The 19792-nt window shown below is 43.5% G+C and overlaps 1 protein-coding gene across 1 annotated transcript; it reads right to left on the bottom strand.

Annotated features, from left to right (window-relative positions):
- Positions 1-5623: 5623 nt before the first annotated feature.
- On the bottom strand, positions 5624-19541 carry GREM1 (gremlin 1, DAN family BMP antagonist). Its single transcript, XM_003935752.4, has 2 exons — positions 19362-19541; positions 5624-9819 (listed from the first exon to the last, which is right to left on the bottom strand). Exon 2 carries the CDS (start codon positions 9816-9818, stop codon positions 9264-9266), a length of 555 nt encoding a protein of 184 aa, XP_003935801.1. The 5' UTR covers position 9819; positions 19362-19541; the 3' UTR covers positions 5624-9263.
- Positions 19542-19792: the final 251 nt, after the last annotated feature.

Below are 19792 nucleotides of genomic sequence, written 5' to 3'. Positions count from 1 at the left end.
GATGAATATATAGATGCAAAAATCCTCAACAAAATGCTGGTAAACCAAATGTAACATCATATTAAAAGGTTCAAACACTATGACCAAGTGGAATTTATCCCTGGGATGCACGTATGCTTCAAGATAATGAAAGTTAGTTAATTTGATATATCCGTTAACAATGATAAAAAGTACATCATCATTTGATAGATGTAGAAAAAGTATGACAAAATTTAACACTTGTGAAAAAAAACATTCAATAATTAGAGGGACAGTACCTCAATATAATGAAGGCCATAGATTAAAAAACCCCCAAGATTATACTCAATAGTAGAAAACACTAAAATCTTTTCCTTTAAGATTAGGAACAAGGCATACACGCCCATTCTCATCACTTGTGTTCAATTTAGTGCTGGAAGTCCTGGCAAAAAGAAATAGTCGAGAAAAATGAAGATATTCACATTGAAAATGACAAGTAAAATAATGCTGTTTGCAGGTGACATCTTATACACAGAAAACCCCAAAGACTCCATCAAAATACTGTTAGAACTAATAAAATCCTTAAAGTTGCAGGATACAAAAATCAACATACAAAAAGCATAGGTATTTCTATACCAACAATGAGCCATCTTAAATAACAATTAGGAAAACAATGCTATTTACGATAGCACCGAAAAAGAATAAAAGACCCTGGAATCAACTAAGAAAGTAACAGGTCTGTATACTTAAGACTACAGTACTTTGATCTATTTCTCTTCCCCAGTATCATAAAAACAAGGTTTAGATACTAATATTTACTAAAGGATTTTAATCATCTCCTGTATTTATGGCTGAAATCACTTTCTCTGTTCTGTTCCCCTCGTCACTAAACAATGTAGCATCAGTCTTTTGGAAATGAGCTTCCTTGTTTCCCAGACCATTCATTTTAAACACGTCAATACTAACTCTAAGTATACAAGTTTATTACTACACAATATAGTGGACGAGAACATTAAATGTGGTAAAGGCTTTTAAGCAGCTATTACCTTTGACTCCTTCCATCTCTTGCAAAATTTTTTTTTTTTTTTAAAACAACTCCTTTCCCCCATCCGATATGGTGCCATACAGCAGTCCTCCTATCGCCATGCCTTACAACTCCTGCTTCCTTTCTAGGCATCAGGGTAACATGAGACCACATTGGCAAAAGCTTGCTCCATTTCGTTACCATTGATTGGCTTTAAAAATGGACTTGAAACTCAAACCAAGTCCCTAAGATAGTTCCCTAAGATTTGAATATGGACACTGGGAGAGTTTTTTTTTCTTCCTCTCGATGACAAACTAATCATCTTGTAGGCTTCGGGATCACTTTTTCCATGACTTTATGCTTCTTGGATCAGAATGTTTTCAGTTTCTTCACCACATTTGGGAAGTTTTCAGCTATTGTTTATGTTCTCAGTTCTTCTCCCTTTTCTTCCCTGATGCCAATAATGAATATATTGTTCAGCCTATACAATAGGGTCCTATAAGACCTTTGGGCTTTTTTCACTTTTTCATTTTAATTTTTCCTCTAACTGAATTATTTCCAATGATCTGTCTTCAAAGTCATTGATTCTTTCTTCTGATTAACCTAGTCCTTCTGTTGATGTCCTGTAGTAAATTTTTTTTCAGTTATTGTGTTCTTCGACTCCATTTCTTTTTGGTACTTTTAAATATACTCTGAAGATTCTTTTTTTTTTCATGCATTGTTTCTCTCGACTCTGGTGAGAAACTTTACAAGAGCTATTCTGAACTCTGTCAGATAAATCAGATAACTATTAGCTCAATTTCCAGAGATTTATCTTGTTCTTTGGTTTGGATTGCTTTTTGTGTGATTCTTCATTTTCCGTAACTCCGTGTTGGTGTCTGCACATTAGACAAGGCAGCCACCTGTCTCAGTCTTCACTGGTGGACCTCAGGAGAAGACTCCCACCAAGAAGTCTGCCCAGAGATTTGGGGGCTTTTAACCAATCATTCCTTCTCCAGGAAAAAGCAGACAGCCATGATTTTTGTCCTCTGTGCTGAGCCAGGAGGGAGGTGAGGCAGTCGAGGCCAGGGTGCCAGGTCATCTACTGGTCTACACACCTCTGTCTCTGTCCTTCCCCAGGTGGCTAGATTGTAGCAATTCTGTCGGAGCTCCAAGACTGATATCACAAAAGCCAGTCCTCAGGGGAATCCCTTCAGAGAGGTTGGAGGTACTAGATATGTGAACCAACTCTTCTCACCTGGGAGAAATTCAATGCTAGGAGTCTCTTGCTGACTATGTGGCACTGTGCTGTGGTTAGAGATTTGGACAGGGTGGTGTCTCAAATCTCTGCCAGCTTTGGCGCGTCTGGCTTTTGCATTTCCTTGGAGTGCAGGATCCCTTTAGTTTCTAGATTCTTCACAAAGGAGTTTAGCCATGAATTTTTGCAGAATAGGTGTGTTTGTGGATTGAAGAGTCCATTGTTTTCTAATACAACATCTTGCTGATGTCACCTGCCTGATTATCCAATTATCAATTTCTGCTCAGTACATTTGTTGGTGCCAGAGGAAGCAGCAAACATTCGTAATGCCCTAGGTGGTAACCACTATCGAGATTATACAAAAAGGTTTAGGTTTGCCTTAATCCAGGCCTTTCTTTTCTCATTTAAACTGTTTACAACCAGACTAACGTGTTGAGTTTAGGGATGCACACTTTGTTGATAGAACTATAAATATATACAAGGAGGTGATTAAATTTTAGGCGAAGCCTTAACTACTATGGTACAGGAAAAGGTTAAAATTGAGGTGGGGTATAGGAGAGTTTCTGATTCGTGGAGAAACTTATTTACCTAATGGTAATTACAAGGGTGTTTGCCTTACAAACCTTATTTGTAAGGTAGCAGTTCTTTTGTAAATGCCTTAGGATTTTTGCATACAGTATTTATGTCATCTGAAAATTGAAATCATTGTTGCTTTTCTAATCTGGATAACTTTTTACCTAATTGCCCTAGATAGAACCTCCAGAATATTTAATAAAAATAGTGACAGCAGATATCCTGTTAGTTACTGAGCAAGGAAAGCTTTCAGTATTTTTGTTTTATTTTCGTTTTGAGACAGACTCGCTCTGTCATGTAGGCTAGAGTGAAGTGGTACAACTTGCCGGGCTCACTTAATCCTGCCTCAGCCTCCCAAGTAGCTGGGATGATAGGTGCATGTCACCACATCTGGCTAGTTCTTTAAAATTTTAGTAGAGACAAGGTCTCATGATGTTGTCCAGGCTAGTCTCAAACTCTTGAGCTCACGTGATCCTCCTGCCTCAACTTCCCAAAATGTTGAGATTATGGGCATGAGCCACTGTACCCAGCCTGGTGTATGTTTTGTAAAGATGAATCACCAAAATTTGGTTTAGATGCCGAGATTGATGTCATATACCCCCCAAGGGAGTATGAAACATTACTCACATGAGGCTTTTTGTGAAGAGCAGCTCACGTCTCCTCTAAGGTGGTCTGAAAGTGACTTGAGAGAACAGGAAGGGAGTCTGGCTTGGGGTTTTCATGATGGTTAGCAAGTCTGACTTGGATGAGAATTGCCACATGCAGGCAGGGCCCTGCATGATTTGATCATACTGTCATTCCCCCAGGGTTTTTGTTTCTTTAACTTTTCTGAACTAATTCTCTAACGTCTGTATTTTTTGTTGTGTGGACATTAAAGTCTTCGCTTGGTTAGCTTAGTGGTCATCTAATATAGTTGTACGGGGATTTCCTCAAACACATAGAACCAGTAATTCAACCAGTTTTTGCCAAGGGACTGTGTGTGAATGCTAAGGCATACTGCACGCTCACTCTCGGCCAGGCAATTCACAACTGTTTTCCCTTGTGCAGAGCCTCAAGATCAGCCTGAAGTGAGAGCTTAAGGCTTTCTCAGGTCTTTCCTGAGCACGCGTACAGTCCTGGGCATGTATGGAGTCCTATTTATGCATTTGGCAGTCCAGATTGCCAGTAACACTTTGGAGCATTTCAAAGCCCCTATGAAAATCTCATTTTCCAGCTTTTTTTAGGCTTTTTGTTTAGCCAATTGCCTTCCCCATCTGCCATACAGATGCCCCAGGCAGCCACAAAGATAATCGATTGCCTCTAATTCTTTTGACAACATTTTTCATACTGGGAAGCTTCCAATCAGGTCAAATAAAGATAGCCTTGCAAGTGAAGCTTCCGGGGCCTGCCAAACAGGTTAAATGACAATTGTCTAGGAATGGGACTTTGGAAGAACTCTGTTCTGCCATCTCCAGTGGCTCCCGGACTGCTGGTTTTTACCAGCATTTGATTTCACGGCTATTGTGGAGCTGAAGAGGGGGAGATGAGAATAGTGAAGATTACAGGATCACAGTGCTCACTGTTCTTAGAGATTTAGTGTTTCCTTGAATGAATGCTCTGCAAATTGCTGCAAGTCTTCAGTCAATTTCCAGAGCTATAAAAAGTTGTGTCTACTTTTGCCAGATTCTATTGGTGTTACGGAGGAGAGACTTTTGGGGACTCCTTAGCATTGTTACTGATGGCATCCCACACACTTTTCTTGGTTTTAAATGCTCTTCCATGTCAAGTCCCACTCACCTAATTCAGGCCTATGTTCAGATGTTTCCTCTTAGGTGTGGCTTTTTGAGAACACCGTCTCCTTGGTACTTGCTTCCACACTATCCACCTCCAAGTCCAAGAAGGCCGTAACAAAAAGAGGGGTGGCAAAGAGGCTTTGAATGCTTCAGATCTTGGGCTCCTGATGATGCAACTGTAACCTCAGGGTGGCCTTACTCACTAGATGTGAACAATCTAGTTAGATCTATTTAGAGTGCTGTGTTCTGTTCTTTAAAGACCAAATCGATAAAAGTTGCTCCATTTTGCATAATGTTTAAGGTGCCAATATCACAGTAACACCATATAAGTTCACTGCTTTCTAGCAGTGGTAACGGTACCTACCCTCAATGAGCTCACGTCAAGATTGAGTGAACAACAATTCACAGAAGTCCTTAGCAATGGGTCTACTGTTATCATTCTATACATAGTTGCTAGGGTTTTCATTATCGTCAGAGCACCCATACCTAATAGAAATCTTTTATCACATATCCGAGTAAAAAGGAACCTCAAAAATCCAAATTCACAATTGCACACCAAGGGCAGTGACTTATACACCTCGAGTCACTGTTAAATGGCATCTAGCCTATGAATATTTTCAAGGACAGGGGTTCACTAGCTTTTAAAGGTACCTCATGGTATTGTGCCAGTTACCCCTATCATTAGGAAGCTTTTCCTTCTACTGAGCCTCAAATCTGTTTTCCCCTGGAACACTCTGAAATGAAGTTTTTTTCATTTGTGCGTGATGGCCCTTCCATCTGCTGGCCTCCCTTACAACACTCTATAGCTCTTCTCTCTAGCTGTGCTCTAGGGAAGAGGCTGATGCTTCCCACTGCAGACCAGCTCTCCCTTGCCACAACCTGAGGTGTCCTATGGAAATCAAGCAGGATCTGAAAGGCCTAGGCAAAAGGAATACATTCCACTGAAGATGACAGGAGCTCTCTCTTTTCCATCTCCCTTTCCATGATAAATGCATCCCTGCTCCACCCATGCCCTAGGAACACCACCAGGTACAACATAGATGCACGCTCACACACACAAAAATAGAGGTTTAATTTATTAGGTGCTCTTTGGCCAAGGCTATATAGAACATTATTGGGGTGAAAATTAAATTCTAGTTACAGATTCATGAAACTTGAAGCCAAATTAGTTTGAGGCTATCAAATCCCCTTTCATCCTCTCCTACATATCAAGGACCTCAGTCATAGCCGATGTAATTCTCTGCTGTTTTTAATTGACTAAAGCAGACAATACATAACGCAGTTGATATTAAGTATCTTGAGGAATGACAAATCATTAGAACTACTTCCACTCTTAAGCATTAACGGGTCACTAACAAATGTTCTGTATATCCACTTTTCATTTATTTTCTCAAACTGTGTGAACTATTCATCAGTATCTGCTATTTGTCTGTACACACACCTAAGTCTTCCAAAATAACATTTAAAGTAAATGTTATTTCCTTAATATTGCTTTAGAAATGTTAACCGTTAAAGAACATTCAATTTAAAAAATAAAGGTTCAGGTACATGACTCAGTAACACATTCTGGTGGATCAAGTTGTTTCCCGCTGACTAGATAAGAGATTCCCAACAACAATGTGTCAGCTTCTTTGCCCAACTCAAAGTGATTGATATAAAGGAGGAAAACCAAACATGCTTGAAATCAGTGACCAAAGGATTTGAATAATTACATTAAATAACCATAACTTTTCATTTAACTATTCACATTCCACACAGTGGAAATTATCCTCTCCAGATTTTTCACTTACACTCTTAACTTTGAAGAACTACAGTAAAAAAACAACTTACAGACTTCCAGGATTGTGTTTTCTTTTAATGCCAAGCACAAAGCGTACATCATAAAATTCGTATTTGGTGTTTGGCATTATTTTAATAGGTACGATCAAGATCACAAATATCTTGCCATAAAAATATTCTACTATAATAATGAAAAGTATCATTACATCATCGATGACACCAATAAAATGTTACAGATATGGTGTTTGCAATACATGTTGGAAGACACATCACATTTGTATTAGTCTTAATATAGGCACAGTAACAAGAGCAAACATTTCCCTCTTTGGCTAGTGATGTGCTTTTATGGTAATTATGCTGCTGATTATCCCAGTGAAGTTAGTTTTGAGGATTTTCTTTACTTGAGCCAAATCTGGACTTATATGCAAGACAGTGGTAAAAGCTCCTAAAAAGATTACTGCTGCCAACTTAAGTCATCTCTGTTAACTGTAGGCTTGTCGCATAAACAAGAGAAATTCAGTGTTTGCTGGTTCTGAATGTCATTTATCCTCTCTGGTGTGGTTTCTTCTCTTTAGCTTCTTTTTTTTCCTCTCCCACCCTCAAAAATTCTGCCGTGGCATTTGTGTGCTTAATTAAATCCATTCTGTGCTTTATTGTTGGAGAATGCGGATGATACAAAGATCTGGGACAGGATCATACAGTGTATACAAAACACAATGTGTTTGGACAAATTCACCTAGTGTGAGAATCATCAGTAGTCAGTTTAAAAGTTTGAAAATCGGACCGAACATTTTGGAAATTTAAAATAACGCCTGCCTTGAAATGGCCGTTTGTAGTTGCGAGATGGCAGAGCACTGGATCAAAACAAGCAAATGGCTTCTTGAGTTGCAAGGGTTCTTTCAATGCTGGAGCCCCGACAGGCAACTGAATCCAAGTCTGAATCACAAGTCTACAGTGCTTGTTTTCCGTATTACATAGGACTTGGCTAGTGAGGCCGAGAAGATACAAGGCGAAAAGAGTATTCGTACAGTTTGCATAGAAAACCTCAGACTTGAAGAAATCAGGTTAACCAAATTCAAAATGCAGTAAGGTTCACCCACCCTGTACTTTGGCTCTTATGTAAATCCTAAGTAGGCATTGCCAGTAGGCCAAGTTTAATCAGGACAGTGCGTACCAGGAGACACTGAATGGTTACAATATGTCCATCCAACCAAGAGCAGATGAACAGCTAATACACCATGATGCGGTCCTCTCCTAGCAGGGTTCTCCTCTGATCACAGAGAGCAAATGAAAGAGGCCGGTCATGACACTTGGTAGAGACATAAGGGCTAACACCTAACTACTCTCTAGCCAGAGGCACTTCCCTTTATTTCCTTACTCCTCTTCTCTCTAGCCCAATCTCCTGACAATGGTTAAAAGAAAAACACCTCAAACAATACCTCTTGCTAAAACAGTAGTCCCTAAAAACTCTTGTCTTAGAATATTGTCAGGTACCCTCAGCAGAGCTCAGCTGAGACCGCATCTTCGTCCATCAGGTTAAGGGCTCTCAGAAGCAATTACGGGAAATATTGAACTGGAAATTAGCTGATTATAACCACAAAAAAGCAGAGTTATTAGGACTTTTCAGCCTCCGAGGGTTTTGGTTGTTTCTTACCCCTATGCAGAGAGTTCTCAACTACCTCTTTTCTACCTGAGGGACAAAGCAGAGGGGTTAGTTTGGGTTGGCTAACTTGCTTCAGTCTGAAAATAGGAGTGGTCCATATTTGTGTTTTCAGTTTGGTGTTAGGTTTGAGCAGATCGCAGTGACGGCTCAAGTTAATCACTTTCTGGCAATCTCATTTCTTCTCTGTTCACTTGGGTTCTGTTAAATACTAGGAAAAGACTTTCTCAGAAGCATGGGCCTCACTGTGTTCTGGCACTGGCCTTTCAAGCCTCTGCGATCTCCCTGCTGACATTTGCTGGGCCTCATTTGGCCTTACCCTCCAACCCTCCAACCCTCCCCTCTTTGCTTGCCCTTGCCTCCAATAAGCCTCTCCTGGAGTCTGGAGGGTCTTCACAAATGAAAAACATTTACATCATGGATAAGTGAATTAATCTAGAAACCTTGGCAAACGTGAGATTAGACTGACATCGGCCGGCTGGGATGGCTCACACCTGGAATCCCAGCAGTTTGGAAAGCTGAGGCAGGTGGATCACCAGAGGTCAGGAGTTCAAGACCAGCCTGGCCAACACAGCAAAACCCCATCTCTACGACAAATATGAAAATTAGCTGGATGTGGTGGCACACGCCTGTAATCCCAGCCACTTGGGAGGCTGAGGCAAGAGAATTGCTTGAACCCAGGAGACAGAGGTTGTGGTGTGCTCAAATTGTGCCACTGCACTCCAGCCTGGGGAACAGAGCAAGGTTTTTTCCAAAAAAAGATTAGACTGACCTCGTCAGAACTTAAGGGACAGACTGTGGGAGGGATGAGTAAGGCAGGATGCAAGCACCGGTTAAAAGGACTTCTCCATGTCGAATACAGCACTAAAACAGGTCTCCTGCCCTCAGAATAGCCTCTTCCATGAACATTCAATCTGAAGGGAGATTCTGGTCCCCAGGAGGGCACAAGGAACACAAAGGCAGAACCAGACCACTGCACCGCCCCTTTAGACGTGAGCAGGTTAATGTGGGCTTCTGCTACCATCCCCATTAAAGCAAATACGTTTACAAAATATTAAGTGCTCTCTAGCAGAGACTGTTTCCTCTGGTGTCTAAAAGCACCCACAGGCACAAACTACGCAGAACCAGGCTCCTGCCAGGAGGCAGCTGGGGGTTCTTCTGGCCTCTAGGTTTAAGCCAAGTAAGAATCGGGTGGTTTTGGGTCTAGGTCTTCCTGGGGCTGCATACCTAGGACAGGCTGGGTGCACACCTGGGTTTGGCTTAATCCAAATCGATGGATATGCAACGACACTGCTTCACACGTGTGACTCTCTTCTTCTTGGTAGGTGGCTGTAGTTCAGGGCAGTTGAGTGTGACCATCATGGAAGTGAATTTCTTGGGCTTGCAGAAGGAGCAGGACTGAAAGGAGCCTTCCTCCTTCCGGATGTGCCTGGGGATGTAGAAGGAGTTGCACTGGCCGTAACAGAAGCGGTTGATGATGGTGCGACTGTTGCACCCTTCCTCGTGGATGGTCTGCTTAAGCGGCTGGGTTTTGCACCAGTCTCGCTTCAGGTATTTGCGCTCCGTCACATGCAGGGCCTCTTGGCTGGACTCCAGCACCTCCTCCCCGGGCACGGCTGTGCCCCGCCCTTGGCCCCGCCCCCGGTTCCTGGAGCCAGGCTGCTGGGGCGACTCAGTCTGCTCCGAGTCATTGTGCTGGGCCTTGTCTGGCGGGGGGATGGCACCTTGGGACCCTTTCTTTTTCCCTTCAGCAGCGGGCAGCAGGGTCCCCAAGAGGAGAAGCAGGGCTCCCACCGTGTAAGCTGTGCGGCTCATACTAAAGGAAGGAAGCAGAGAGGGGCAGACACAGAACATGGCACCATTAATTTAAAAGTTAGTAGCGCCTATCATCTTAAACGGTACTTGTTAAACACATGTGTAACATGTTCCATTTACTTCTCATAGTACCTGTGTGAGTTAGGTACTGTTATCTCCATGACCCAGCCATCAATCCATGGAGTCATTCCTCCACAGTCCCACAGTGACTCAGGCCCTGGCTGAGTTTAAACTTGACTCTTCTCTTCACCTATTCTCACAGTAACTTCTTCCTGGCTTCTGGCACCAACGGCATTTGACTTTCTATTACATTTACCTGACTATATTCATTCTTGTATTTGATAGTATTTCTTAAGCTCTTTTGCCCTATGACCTTTCCATCTTTTGGAGGAAACTTTTTTCTGTTTTGTTTTACAGCAGGATCAATTAACCTTTCTGCCCAGAGGACTTTTCTCCCCAAACAGCCTGAGGCTTCTGGAGCTGTGAATGCTTGTGAGACTTTGCATTTTTATCAGACGTGGAAGGAGAGATTCATGGAGACCTAAGCTGTGAATGCTCATGAGACTTTGCATTTTTATCGGATGTGGAAGGAGAGATCCAGAGACCAAAAAGCATCTGACAGAAGGAAAACAAAACAGAAAAGGTCACAATCCTGGTGCAGTAACTTGCTGTCTGATCTTAAGGACGTCACTTTACCTCTCAATAAGTGGCTCAATTTAAGCAAAGATACCAATACCTTGTCTCCCCAGGTAGGTTGTTCAGATCCAACTCAATGTCAATGTGAGAGCGTTTGGAGAACCAACCAAATGTTGGCAGTACTGCAGATAGAATCAAAGACCGTAGCGGGCGGCTGACATGACTCATGAGCCTCCGCCACGTGGCCTCACTTATTCTCCTCTTGAAACTGGGCAGAGATACTCTGTCATTCTTTATACCATGATATACATTTTTCTACCTTTTAAATAGTGAACTTTGTCACTCACATGTGTTGTGTATAAACAATTTAAAAGGCAAAAGTTAGAAAAACGGTCATGACAGTACAAGTATGTGCAAATATTTACATCAATAAATGCCATGGGCATATTGACTACATTAATGGCAATGCATTACTATGGATAGGTCTGAAGCTAGATATGGGTCTGAAAGGGCAGTCACATGTGAACAGAGGCAACAACAACAAGGAATTAAGGCAGAGGGAAAACCATCAGAAAATAGGAAAGTATAGACAAAACAATGGAGGGAAGAATCCCATTCAGAGAAAGGGGAACACTTCAAGTAGGGTATTCAGGGGAGGTAGGGCAGACAAAAGCAGGAGGAAGAGGAGGATGAGGGTGAGGAGATTGAAGGGGACAAGAATCTTTTTTTGAGACAGTCTCATTGGGATGCCCAGACTGGAGAGCAATGTTATGATCTCGGCTCACTGCAACTTATACCTCCTGGGTTCTAGCGATTCTCCTGCCTCACTCTCCTGAGTAGTTGGGATTATAGGCACGTGCCATCATGGCCAGCTAATTTTTCTATGTTTGGTAGAGACGGGGTTTCACTGCATTGGCCAGGCTGGTCTTCAACTCTTGACCTCAGGTGATCCTTCCATGTCAGCCTCCCCAAGCGCTGGCACATAGCCATGAACCACCACGCCCAGCCAGAGCAGTGAGGGCAAGAGAGAAGCCTCCAGACTAAGATTCTCTTTGGATAGTGCTTCTTAGACCTGAAAGCACAGACCGTTATCTGGAGACATTAAGATGCAGATTGATTCAGCAGGTCTTTTATTAAGCTTTGAGTAGCAAGGCCTGTGAGTACTTGCTGCCATGGAGCAGAGAATTATTAAAATGTGGAAGGATCTTCTTTTCGATGAATGCAGTTTCAAATTCACAGCCTCTCTCCTGTGGCTATCCCAACAACTGGACTTGAATCCTGAAGCTGCTGTCCAATTCCTATGGTTTCTGAACCTAAGAACACAGCTGTGTAGCCCCCATTCCCCTGTGCTCTTTGGAACACCAGTATTACACTTACCCATTAAGTGCAACTGAACAGTCACATTCCTTCCTCCAAAACTGGACAAGTTGGTATTAGCCAGAGCAATTACCTTGTACAAAGTCAGCATAAAAACTCGATTTTCTAATGGACAGCATACATTAAGTAAACACCATTCAACCCTAGAATAAGGTAATAAAATGCTGAATTTAAGGTATCTTTAAATGGCACCATCTTTCCAACATTAACCGAGTACTTTTAGACCAGTTCAAGCTTGGAGCCGATAATGTGACTTTCAGCTCCCGCCGTCTCCTGTGGGCATTTAGTGTTATAACCCTCTCACCACTGCTTTAGCTGTGTCCCGGAGATTCCGGTATGCTGTGTCTTTGTACACACTGGTTTCAGGTAACTTATTTCTACCTTAATTTTGTTATTTACCCAGTCGTTATTCAGAAGCAGGTTGTTCAGCTTCCATGTAGTTGTGCAGTTTTGTGTTTCTTAATCTTGATTTCTAATTTGATTCCATTGTGGTCTGAAAGACTTCCGATTTCTGTTCTTTTGCATTTTCTCTAATTATATGATCAATTTTAGAATTGGTGTCATGTGCTGAGAAGAACGTATATTCTGTCGATTTGGGGTGGAGTGCTCTATAGATGTCTATAAAAAACTAAATTTCACATGTAACCAAAAAAGAGCCTGTATAGCCAAGACAATCCTAAACAAAAGAACAAAGCTGGAGGCATCACACTATACTACAAGGCTTCCGTAACCAAAACAGCATGGTACTGGTGCCAAAACAGATATAAGACCAATGGAACAGAAGAAAGGCCTCAGAAATACCACCTCACATGTACAACCATCTGATCTTTGACAAGCCTGACAAAAACAAGCAATAGAGAAAGAATTCCCTATTTAATAAGCGCAGTTGGGAAAACTGGTTAGCCATATGCAGACAACTGAAACTGGACTCCTTCCTTACACCTTATGCAAAAATTAACAAGATGGATTAAAGACAAATGTGAGACCTAAAACCATCAACACTCTACAAGAAAACCTAAGTAATACTATTCAGGACATAGGCATGGGCAAGGACTTCATGACTAAAACACCAAAAGCAATGGCAACCAAAGCCAAAATTGACAAATGGGATCTAATTACACTAGTGCACTTCTACACAGCAAAAGAAACTATCAGTGAACAGGCAACCTACAGAATGGCAGAAAAATTTTGCTATCCATCTGACTAAGGGCTAGTATCTAGAATCTACAGAAACTTAAGTTTACAGCAAGAAAACCCCACCTCATCAAAAAATGGATGGATATAAACAGACACTTCTCAGAAGAAGCCATTTATGTGGCCAACGTGAAAAGATCACTGGTCTTCAGAAAAATGCAAATCAAAACCACAATGAGATACCATTTCACACCCGTTAGAATGGCAATCATTAAACAGTCAGGAAACAAGATGCTGGAGAGGTTGAAGAAACAGGAATGCATTTACACTGTTGGTGGGTGTGTAAATTAGTTCAAGCATTGTGGAAGACTACGGTGATTCCTCAAAGATCTAGAACCAGAAATACCATTTGATCCAGCAATCCCATTATATACCCAAAGGATGATAAATTAAGTAAAGACACATGCACACGTATGCTTGTGGCACTATTCACAATAGCAAAGACTTGGAACCAACCCAAGCGCCCATCGATGAGAGTGGATAAACTGTGGCACATATACACCATGGCATACTATGCAGCCATAAAAAAAGATGAGTTCATATTCTTTGCAGCAACATGGATGAAGCTGAATACTGGCATTCTCAGAAAACTAACCTAAGAACAGAAAACCAAACATGTTCTCACTTGTAAGTGGCAGTTGATCAATTAGACCACATGGACACAGAGAGGGGAACATCACACACACGTTGCAGGGTGGGAGGCTAAGGGAAGGATAGCTTTAGGAGCAATACCTAATATAGATGACAGGCTGACTGCTGTAGCAAACCACCATGGCATGTGTATACCGATAACAAATCTGCATATTCTGCATGTGTATCCCAAAACTTCAAGTATAATGGAAAAAAAGAACCACTTATGAGAAGAGTCCAGTTATAATACAAGACTGAATTTTTCCTGTGATTAGGGTAAGTGGAGCCATTCTCCTGGTCTCAAAATACATTGTGAATTTGAGGTTTCATGAGTTTCTGCTATTTACTCAATTGGAACAAAAACGTAAAACACAATATAATACAATTCAGTTGCTGCCCATTTCAGAGGGGGATTCCAGGAGATGGCCCAAGGCCTATGCCCACAATCTTCCTCTATACCTCCTGAAGATAGTCTCCAGACAATTTCACCCCTCGCAGACCAAGACTCTCCAAGTTCCTCATCAGAGGTCAATCTGAGACTAACTGGGAATGTATGTTAACTGCATATGACAGGTTTACCTCATAAGGCCATACCTTTGCACAAACATTTATCTGAAAAACACACTTTTATTTCTCTGAACCAACTTAAGGCTTTCTTTAGACAACTTTCCCTTCTTGGCATTTTCACATCTGTTGAGTAAATAGCTAGTCTGAGAGTTGATGAGGGCTTATTCATCACCTTACCCTCAAGTGCCTGGCACAAGGCAGGTGCTCGTTAAAATTTGGTAAATGCACGATTGTTATGAACCTCACTGATTTACAGAGTTACCATTCTTTGCGTTTTAAATGCCTTCACCAGTGCCCGTGAACAGAAGAGGCAATTGCAGTCCTACTCTCAGCGTGGCAAATTCCTTCCATCCTAGAGAGCTTCCTAAGACTTGTCTTCTTAGGAATTCCAAATGTTCCCGAAATTTTACGAGTTCTCATCTGGAACCTATGGGTTTCATTTTCTAATTGAAGCCATTGAAATTAATACTATGGCAGAAGTCAACAGCAGAGCTGTAAATTCAAAATTAGTCAACTGTGGTTTTCAGTTTTAATTTGGACAGACTTTGTTCCTATGTGAGTGTGTCTACCTTCTAAGCCAAAGGGTCTGGAGTGACAGGAATTCTTTCTCAAAGTAAGATTAGCTATGGAAAGTGAAATGGTTATTCACTTTTTAAAAGCCTTTTCTTCAAAAATCTTTAGTACCTATTGGAACATGTTCGAGTTGTCAACCTTTATTCTGAGAAGTAAACACCAACTTCAAAAATGTCAATCAAAACCTCAGCTTCTCAACAGCAGTGCTCAGAGGCACACTAGCTGCTCTACACAAGTGACAGCCAGTGGGGCAATTACTATAATTGATAGTGGAATCAGGGCTCTGCCACATCTTGGTCAATCATCCAAGCTCTCCCCACCCACAAACTGCTCTCGATTCTTCAAAGAGGAATGATGTGCACTTGAAATCCCGATTGTATTGTCACCAAATGTGTACTTAGTAAATATCAGAGATGTAGAGGAAATGAAGATCTACATTTCTTGAGCACAATTCTTTTCCACAGCATGTAGCAGGGTGTCCTGTAGTAAAAGTTCAATCCATAGTTCATCCAGACTTAGGTTCCTATGACATCCATACCCAGTCATTAGCCGCAAAAACTGTATGGTAATTTCCACTTATGAAATGGCCTATTCGTCATTAAATTAAGCGGCATCTCAGACCCAGGGTGCATCAAGATACACTATCTGCAAAAAAGTATCAAAGATGTTAGCTATCTCCTTTTCCAGCTCTACCTCCACTTCCCATCAATGCAGTTCAGCCTCAAGAAATGTCATCATGAGTTTTCTTCGCAACTCTTCTCCACCAGCAAGTCTCACCCCATCTCCACCTTTTCCCCCTCTGCCTCTATCCTCTTTCATTTCACTTGTCCCAAAGGACACATACTCTGAAAGCAGGTCCTCTCTACTGCATGCTTTCCTTTGTTTCCCTCAGGGATCAAGAGTCAGCCACAAGCGAGATAAGCCACATTAACCACCTCTATCCTATGCAGGTCACGGAAATCTATTCCAGTTTTTACAAAGCCTGTAGGAACACAATATTCTAATTCTCAGGACTCAAAAATGTTGTCTGTATGGCCTGTTTCCAGTGTCCATGATGTTTTTGAGAAAGTTTAAGCCAGTTCCTATCACTCTTGCTGTATTTCTCATTTTAGCTAAGCAACCTCCTCAATCAGTTAAAGAGTTTTGAGTAAGAATTACAGTGAAAGCCAAATATCTGTGCCTGGACTTCTGGTCAATGACCTCCTGATGAATCAAGCGCTAGAAAGACATTCAATAGGTATGGCATCAAATTATTATCCCAGCATCAAAATAATTGAAGTGACTGCAAATGCTCTAATTGTAGGCCTGGTTTCATAAAAATCTATTCCTTTTCTCAGGTCTAAATCTTTGGGAAAGGTCTAACTTTTAATTTGATCTTCAATTTTTAAAGCCAATTGATTTTTTTCAGACAAGCTGCACCGAAGAAATATTGAGATCCTGATTGGCAAACAGGATAAAGTCTCATCCCCTTTGTGTTGTAAAAACCCTAAACAGACTGACTACAGTCTGAAGACCAGGTCAGCTAAATCTGGCTGGGGCCCAACTTTGTATAGGACAGGGAGACCAACTGGGTGTGAAATATCTCAGAAGCGCTGTTTGTCAAAGTTCTTCGGAATGTTAATGACTATATACAATTCTTGAGGTCAACCGATTTAGAAAGTAACATAGCAAATGTTCACTGAGCAGCATGACTGAGACGTGGCCAAGTTATAGGTTCTGCTCTGTAGTGAAGGGTTTGTCAGTCACTGTGTAATGCAGGCTTCAGGATTTCATTTCGGAACTACCCTGCGATATCCTGCTTCTATAACATGACTTTTCCAAACACCATTGCTATTAAGAGTTATCTTTCATTTTGAAGCCCTTACTGTGCCAGGCATTATGCTCAATTCTGACCCAATTTTATCATTTATTTTTCATAATAAAATGAGGTAGAAAACATTATCTTTTCAGTCATGGAATCTATACTCAGAAAAGTTAGGAATCTGTCCAAGGTCACACAGCTCGTAAGCCGCAGAGCTAGCTGTTTAAACCCAATTCCATCTGGACCCAAACAGATCCTTAACCACTGTCCTATTGACACCCAGTGCTGTCCTTAACAGTGGAACCACGGATATGTTTTCTAATACAATACAAATTGAAGATTACTAATTGTCTATATTACGTCTTCATGTTCTGATGTGAAGATAGATTTCTCTTGTCCCAAGAATGAATTCGTTGTACTTTGAATTTCTAAGAGCACATGTTAAAACTAAAGATTTTTTAAAGAAGACACAGGCTGGTAGCACTTGCCTCAATCACTGCTTTTTGGTCGGAGGCTGCAGTCACCTCCCCTAACCACTGTCTGCCAAACCCCCTTTTCTTTACATGAAATGTTTCCTGGCTGTCCTTTACTGTTTTGAAACATGCTCCACAGCTTTGCTGCCAACAAGCAGTTCGGAGGTGTCGTCTGTGGCATGAAATTTCTTTGAATTTTATCACTTTTAATACTTGACCATTAAGACTTAAGACATCATTGCTTAGTTTCAAGGACAGGGTAAGCAGCCCTCAGAGATGTGGGGACATAATAGGTTTGTATTCTTCTCTTTGTAACTACTCACATAAGCAGCCCATTAGTCAACCTGGATTTCCTACAGAGCGTGGGTTACCAAAACATTTCACTAAAAACGAACTTTTAAGAAAATAGAAAACCTGTGAAATTACAGTTTACAAAAGACTAATTCCTACAATGACCTGGGGGTTAAACACACAGACACACTCAACACTGCCACTATCCCAATAAAAATCCCTTAAATAGTTATTAACAAGTTGACAGTGCAATTTATCCAGAGATAGTAATCAAATCACCTACTGTTGTAGGCTTGACTTGAGGGGGCAGTTAGAATCTACAGTTTTCTTAAGATCTTTCCCTCCTTGCTTTGAAAAGTACATCCCCCCAAGACTTTCATGCTCCCCCTCCTTCCAGAAAGAGAAGAGGGGAAGCCCTAGGGATGAAAGGACTCCTCACCCTAGGATGGGGTTATCTTAACCTCTTCTGCGCTATTTATTTAACTTGTGTGTACAGCCAGAAGGAAGCCACTACTCTGGGGTCCCTTGGACAGCTTAAAACCCTAGTGAGCCACTTAACACAATAGATTGTTTTAATCAGTTCGTGTCCTGGCACCATCTCGAAGGGGAACATAAACAGATGTGCACACTGCCCAGATTTGCTCTTTCCAGCAGGAGATCCAATTACCTATCGGTGGTCACCTCTCTGCCCTCGGACCATTTAAGAGATTTTTTAACCCCTAACGCTGAGGCTGTATTTCTGTAAGACGGGATTCGAGTCGGCAGTCGACGGGTTCCACTCGGGAGCGCATTAGGGACAGCTCTGGGGACGCAGTAATTTATCCACAGCAAAGGCTGGTCACCTGCCACCCAACCCTCCCTGCCTGAGCCGGGGACCGTACAGAGCCTGGCGCAGGCAAATAAATGCCAAGCTGGGGCGTCCCCAAGGAAGAGCTGCGATCTGAAGGCAATGCCAAGTGAGAGCGGTGGCGCGTCTGTTCTGCCGGAGCTGTAGTCTACAAGTAACTCCAGCCAGCAAGGAGGTGACAGCGCCAATGTACCTCCCACTCCCCTACTGTGCGCCTTTGCACGGCACGCTGTGGAGGGGCCAGTGGATTGAGCCAGGAGGCGGGCGCGAGAACCACAGACGCTCACCTCTTTGGAGCTGCCAACCCGCCTTCGCGGCCAGTCCCTCATCCTCAGGAGCTAGTGAGGTGCAGCGAGGCGCGGCAAGGCCAGGGCTCCTTTAGGACAGTTTAAGGGATGCACGCAGAAGTGGGAACCAGCCGGTGGCCGCTGCCCGGCGCCAAAACGTCTACCATTCAGCCCCGGCGTGCGCGGGGCCGCAAAGAAGCTCGAGTAGAGAAGCGAGCACCCGCGAGTGCGTGGCCGGTGCACGAGCGGTTGATATGTGCTGTGTGAGCACTGCTGGTTCGCTGGACCTTGCGGCCAGGGCCGCGCCCCGGATCCCAGCTGTCGGGTTACCCAAGATTCCATTTTCCGCTGTGGCTGAACACAGCCGCTTTGCTCTTGCCAGTCTCCATCTCATCTCGGGGATGGGCAGACGCAAACATTGTGTATTTTCCAGATGCTCCAGCCCCCGGACTCCAGTGGGCGTCCCAAGACGCCCCCAGACCCAACGCAGCGCCTCACGCCCATGGGACCCCTCAAGGCAACCCCTGTCAGCGGCCGGGACTGCGCGCCCACGCTACGTCAGCGCGTGTGCCACGCGCTGCTGCCACGGTCATCGGGAGCGTGTTCCAGGGGTTGCGGGAGCTAGGGTCATCCTGCCCACTCTTGACAACCTTTTCCTACGCTTCCCAGACCCAGAGCAGCGAGATGGTGTCCGCAGTCTCAGAAGGACCCCACGATGGTTCTGCATGATTCAACACCGCGAACAGCGCACCCGGGCCTGCGCGCAGAGGACTGCCGCGCATGGAATCGAGTGGGTCCCTGCGGTTCGTTGGCCGCCCTTTTCCTCCCACCACACTCACACTCCTTGCCAGGTGCGTCCGCGCTCACCTGTCAGTGTGGCAGGTCCTCGGGGCCTGCGCTTTCGACGCGTGGCGCTCAGTGCTGCCGCGGCCAGAGCCGCCGGGGCTCTGCGCGGGGTTGGCCGGACCGAGAGTAATGCTGCAGCGGTGCACTGGGTCGCCCGGTCTGCGGAGGACGCACCGAGTGCCAGGCTTCGCGCAGTCTGTCGTTTAAATGCCGGCAGCCGAACGCGGCGCCCGGGGCCGCGCCTCTCCATTGGCCAGGCGCCGCCGCCGCCGACAGACCCGCTATCCGCCCCCTTTCCCGGTATTGCCCCCGCCCCCCGCACCCCTCCTGCTTCCCCGCGGGGTCCCCTCTCCGCCCGCCTCGCCTCTTTGTCTGCTCCCTCCGCCTGGGCCGGCTGGGAGAGGTCACCCCAGGGAACCGCGCTTGGAATGCACAGCAAATCACATTTTCCG

Source organism: Saimiri boliviensis, chromosome 2 (assembly GCF_048565385.1).
Source record: "Saimiri boliviensis isolate mSaiBol1 chromosome 2, mSaiBol1.pri, whole genome shotgun sequence".
Classification (NCBI taxonomy): Eukaryota; Metazoa; Chordata; class Mammalia; order Primates; family Cebidae; genus Saimiri; species Saimiri boliviensis.
The sequence above is the reverse complement of the archived record's forward strand: the minus strand, read 5'-3'. Positions and strand labels throughout refer to the sequence as shown.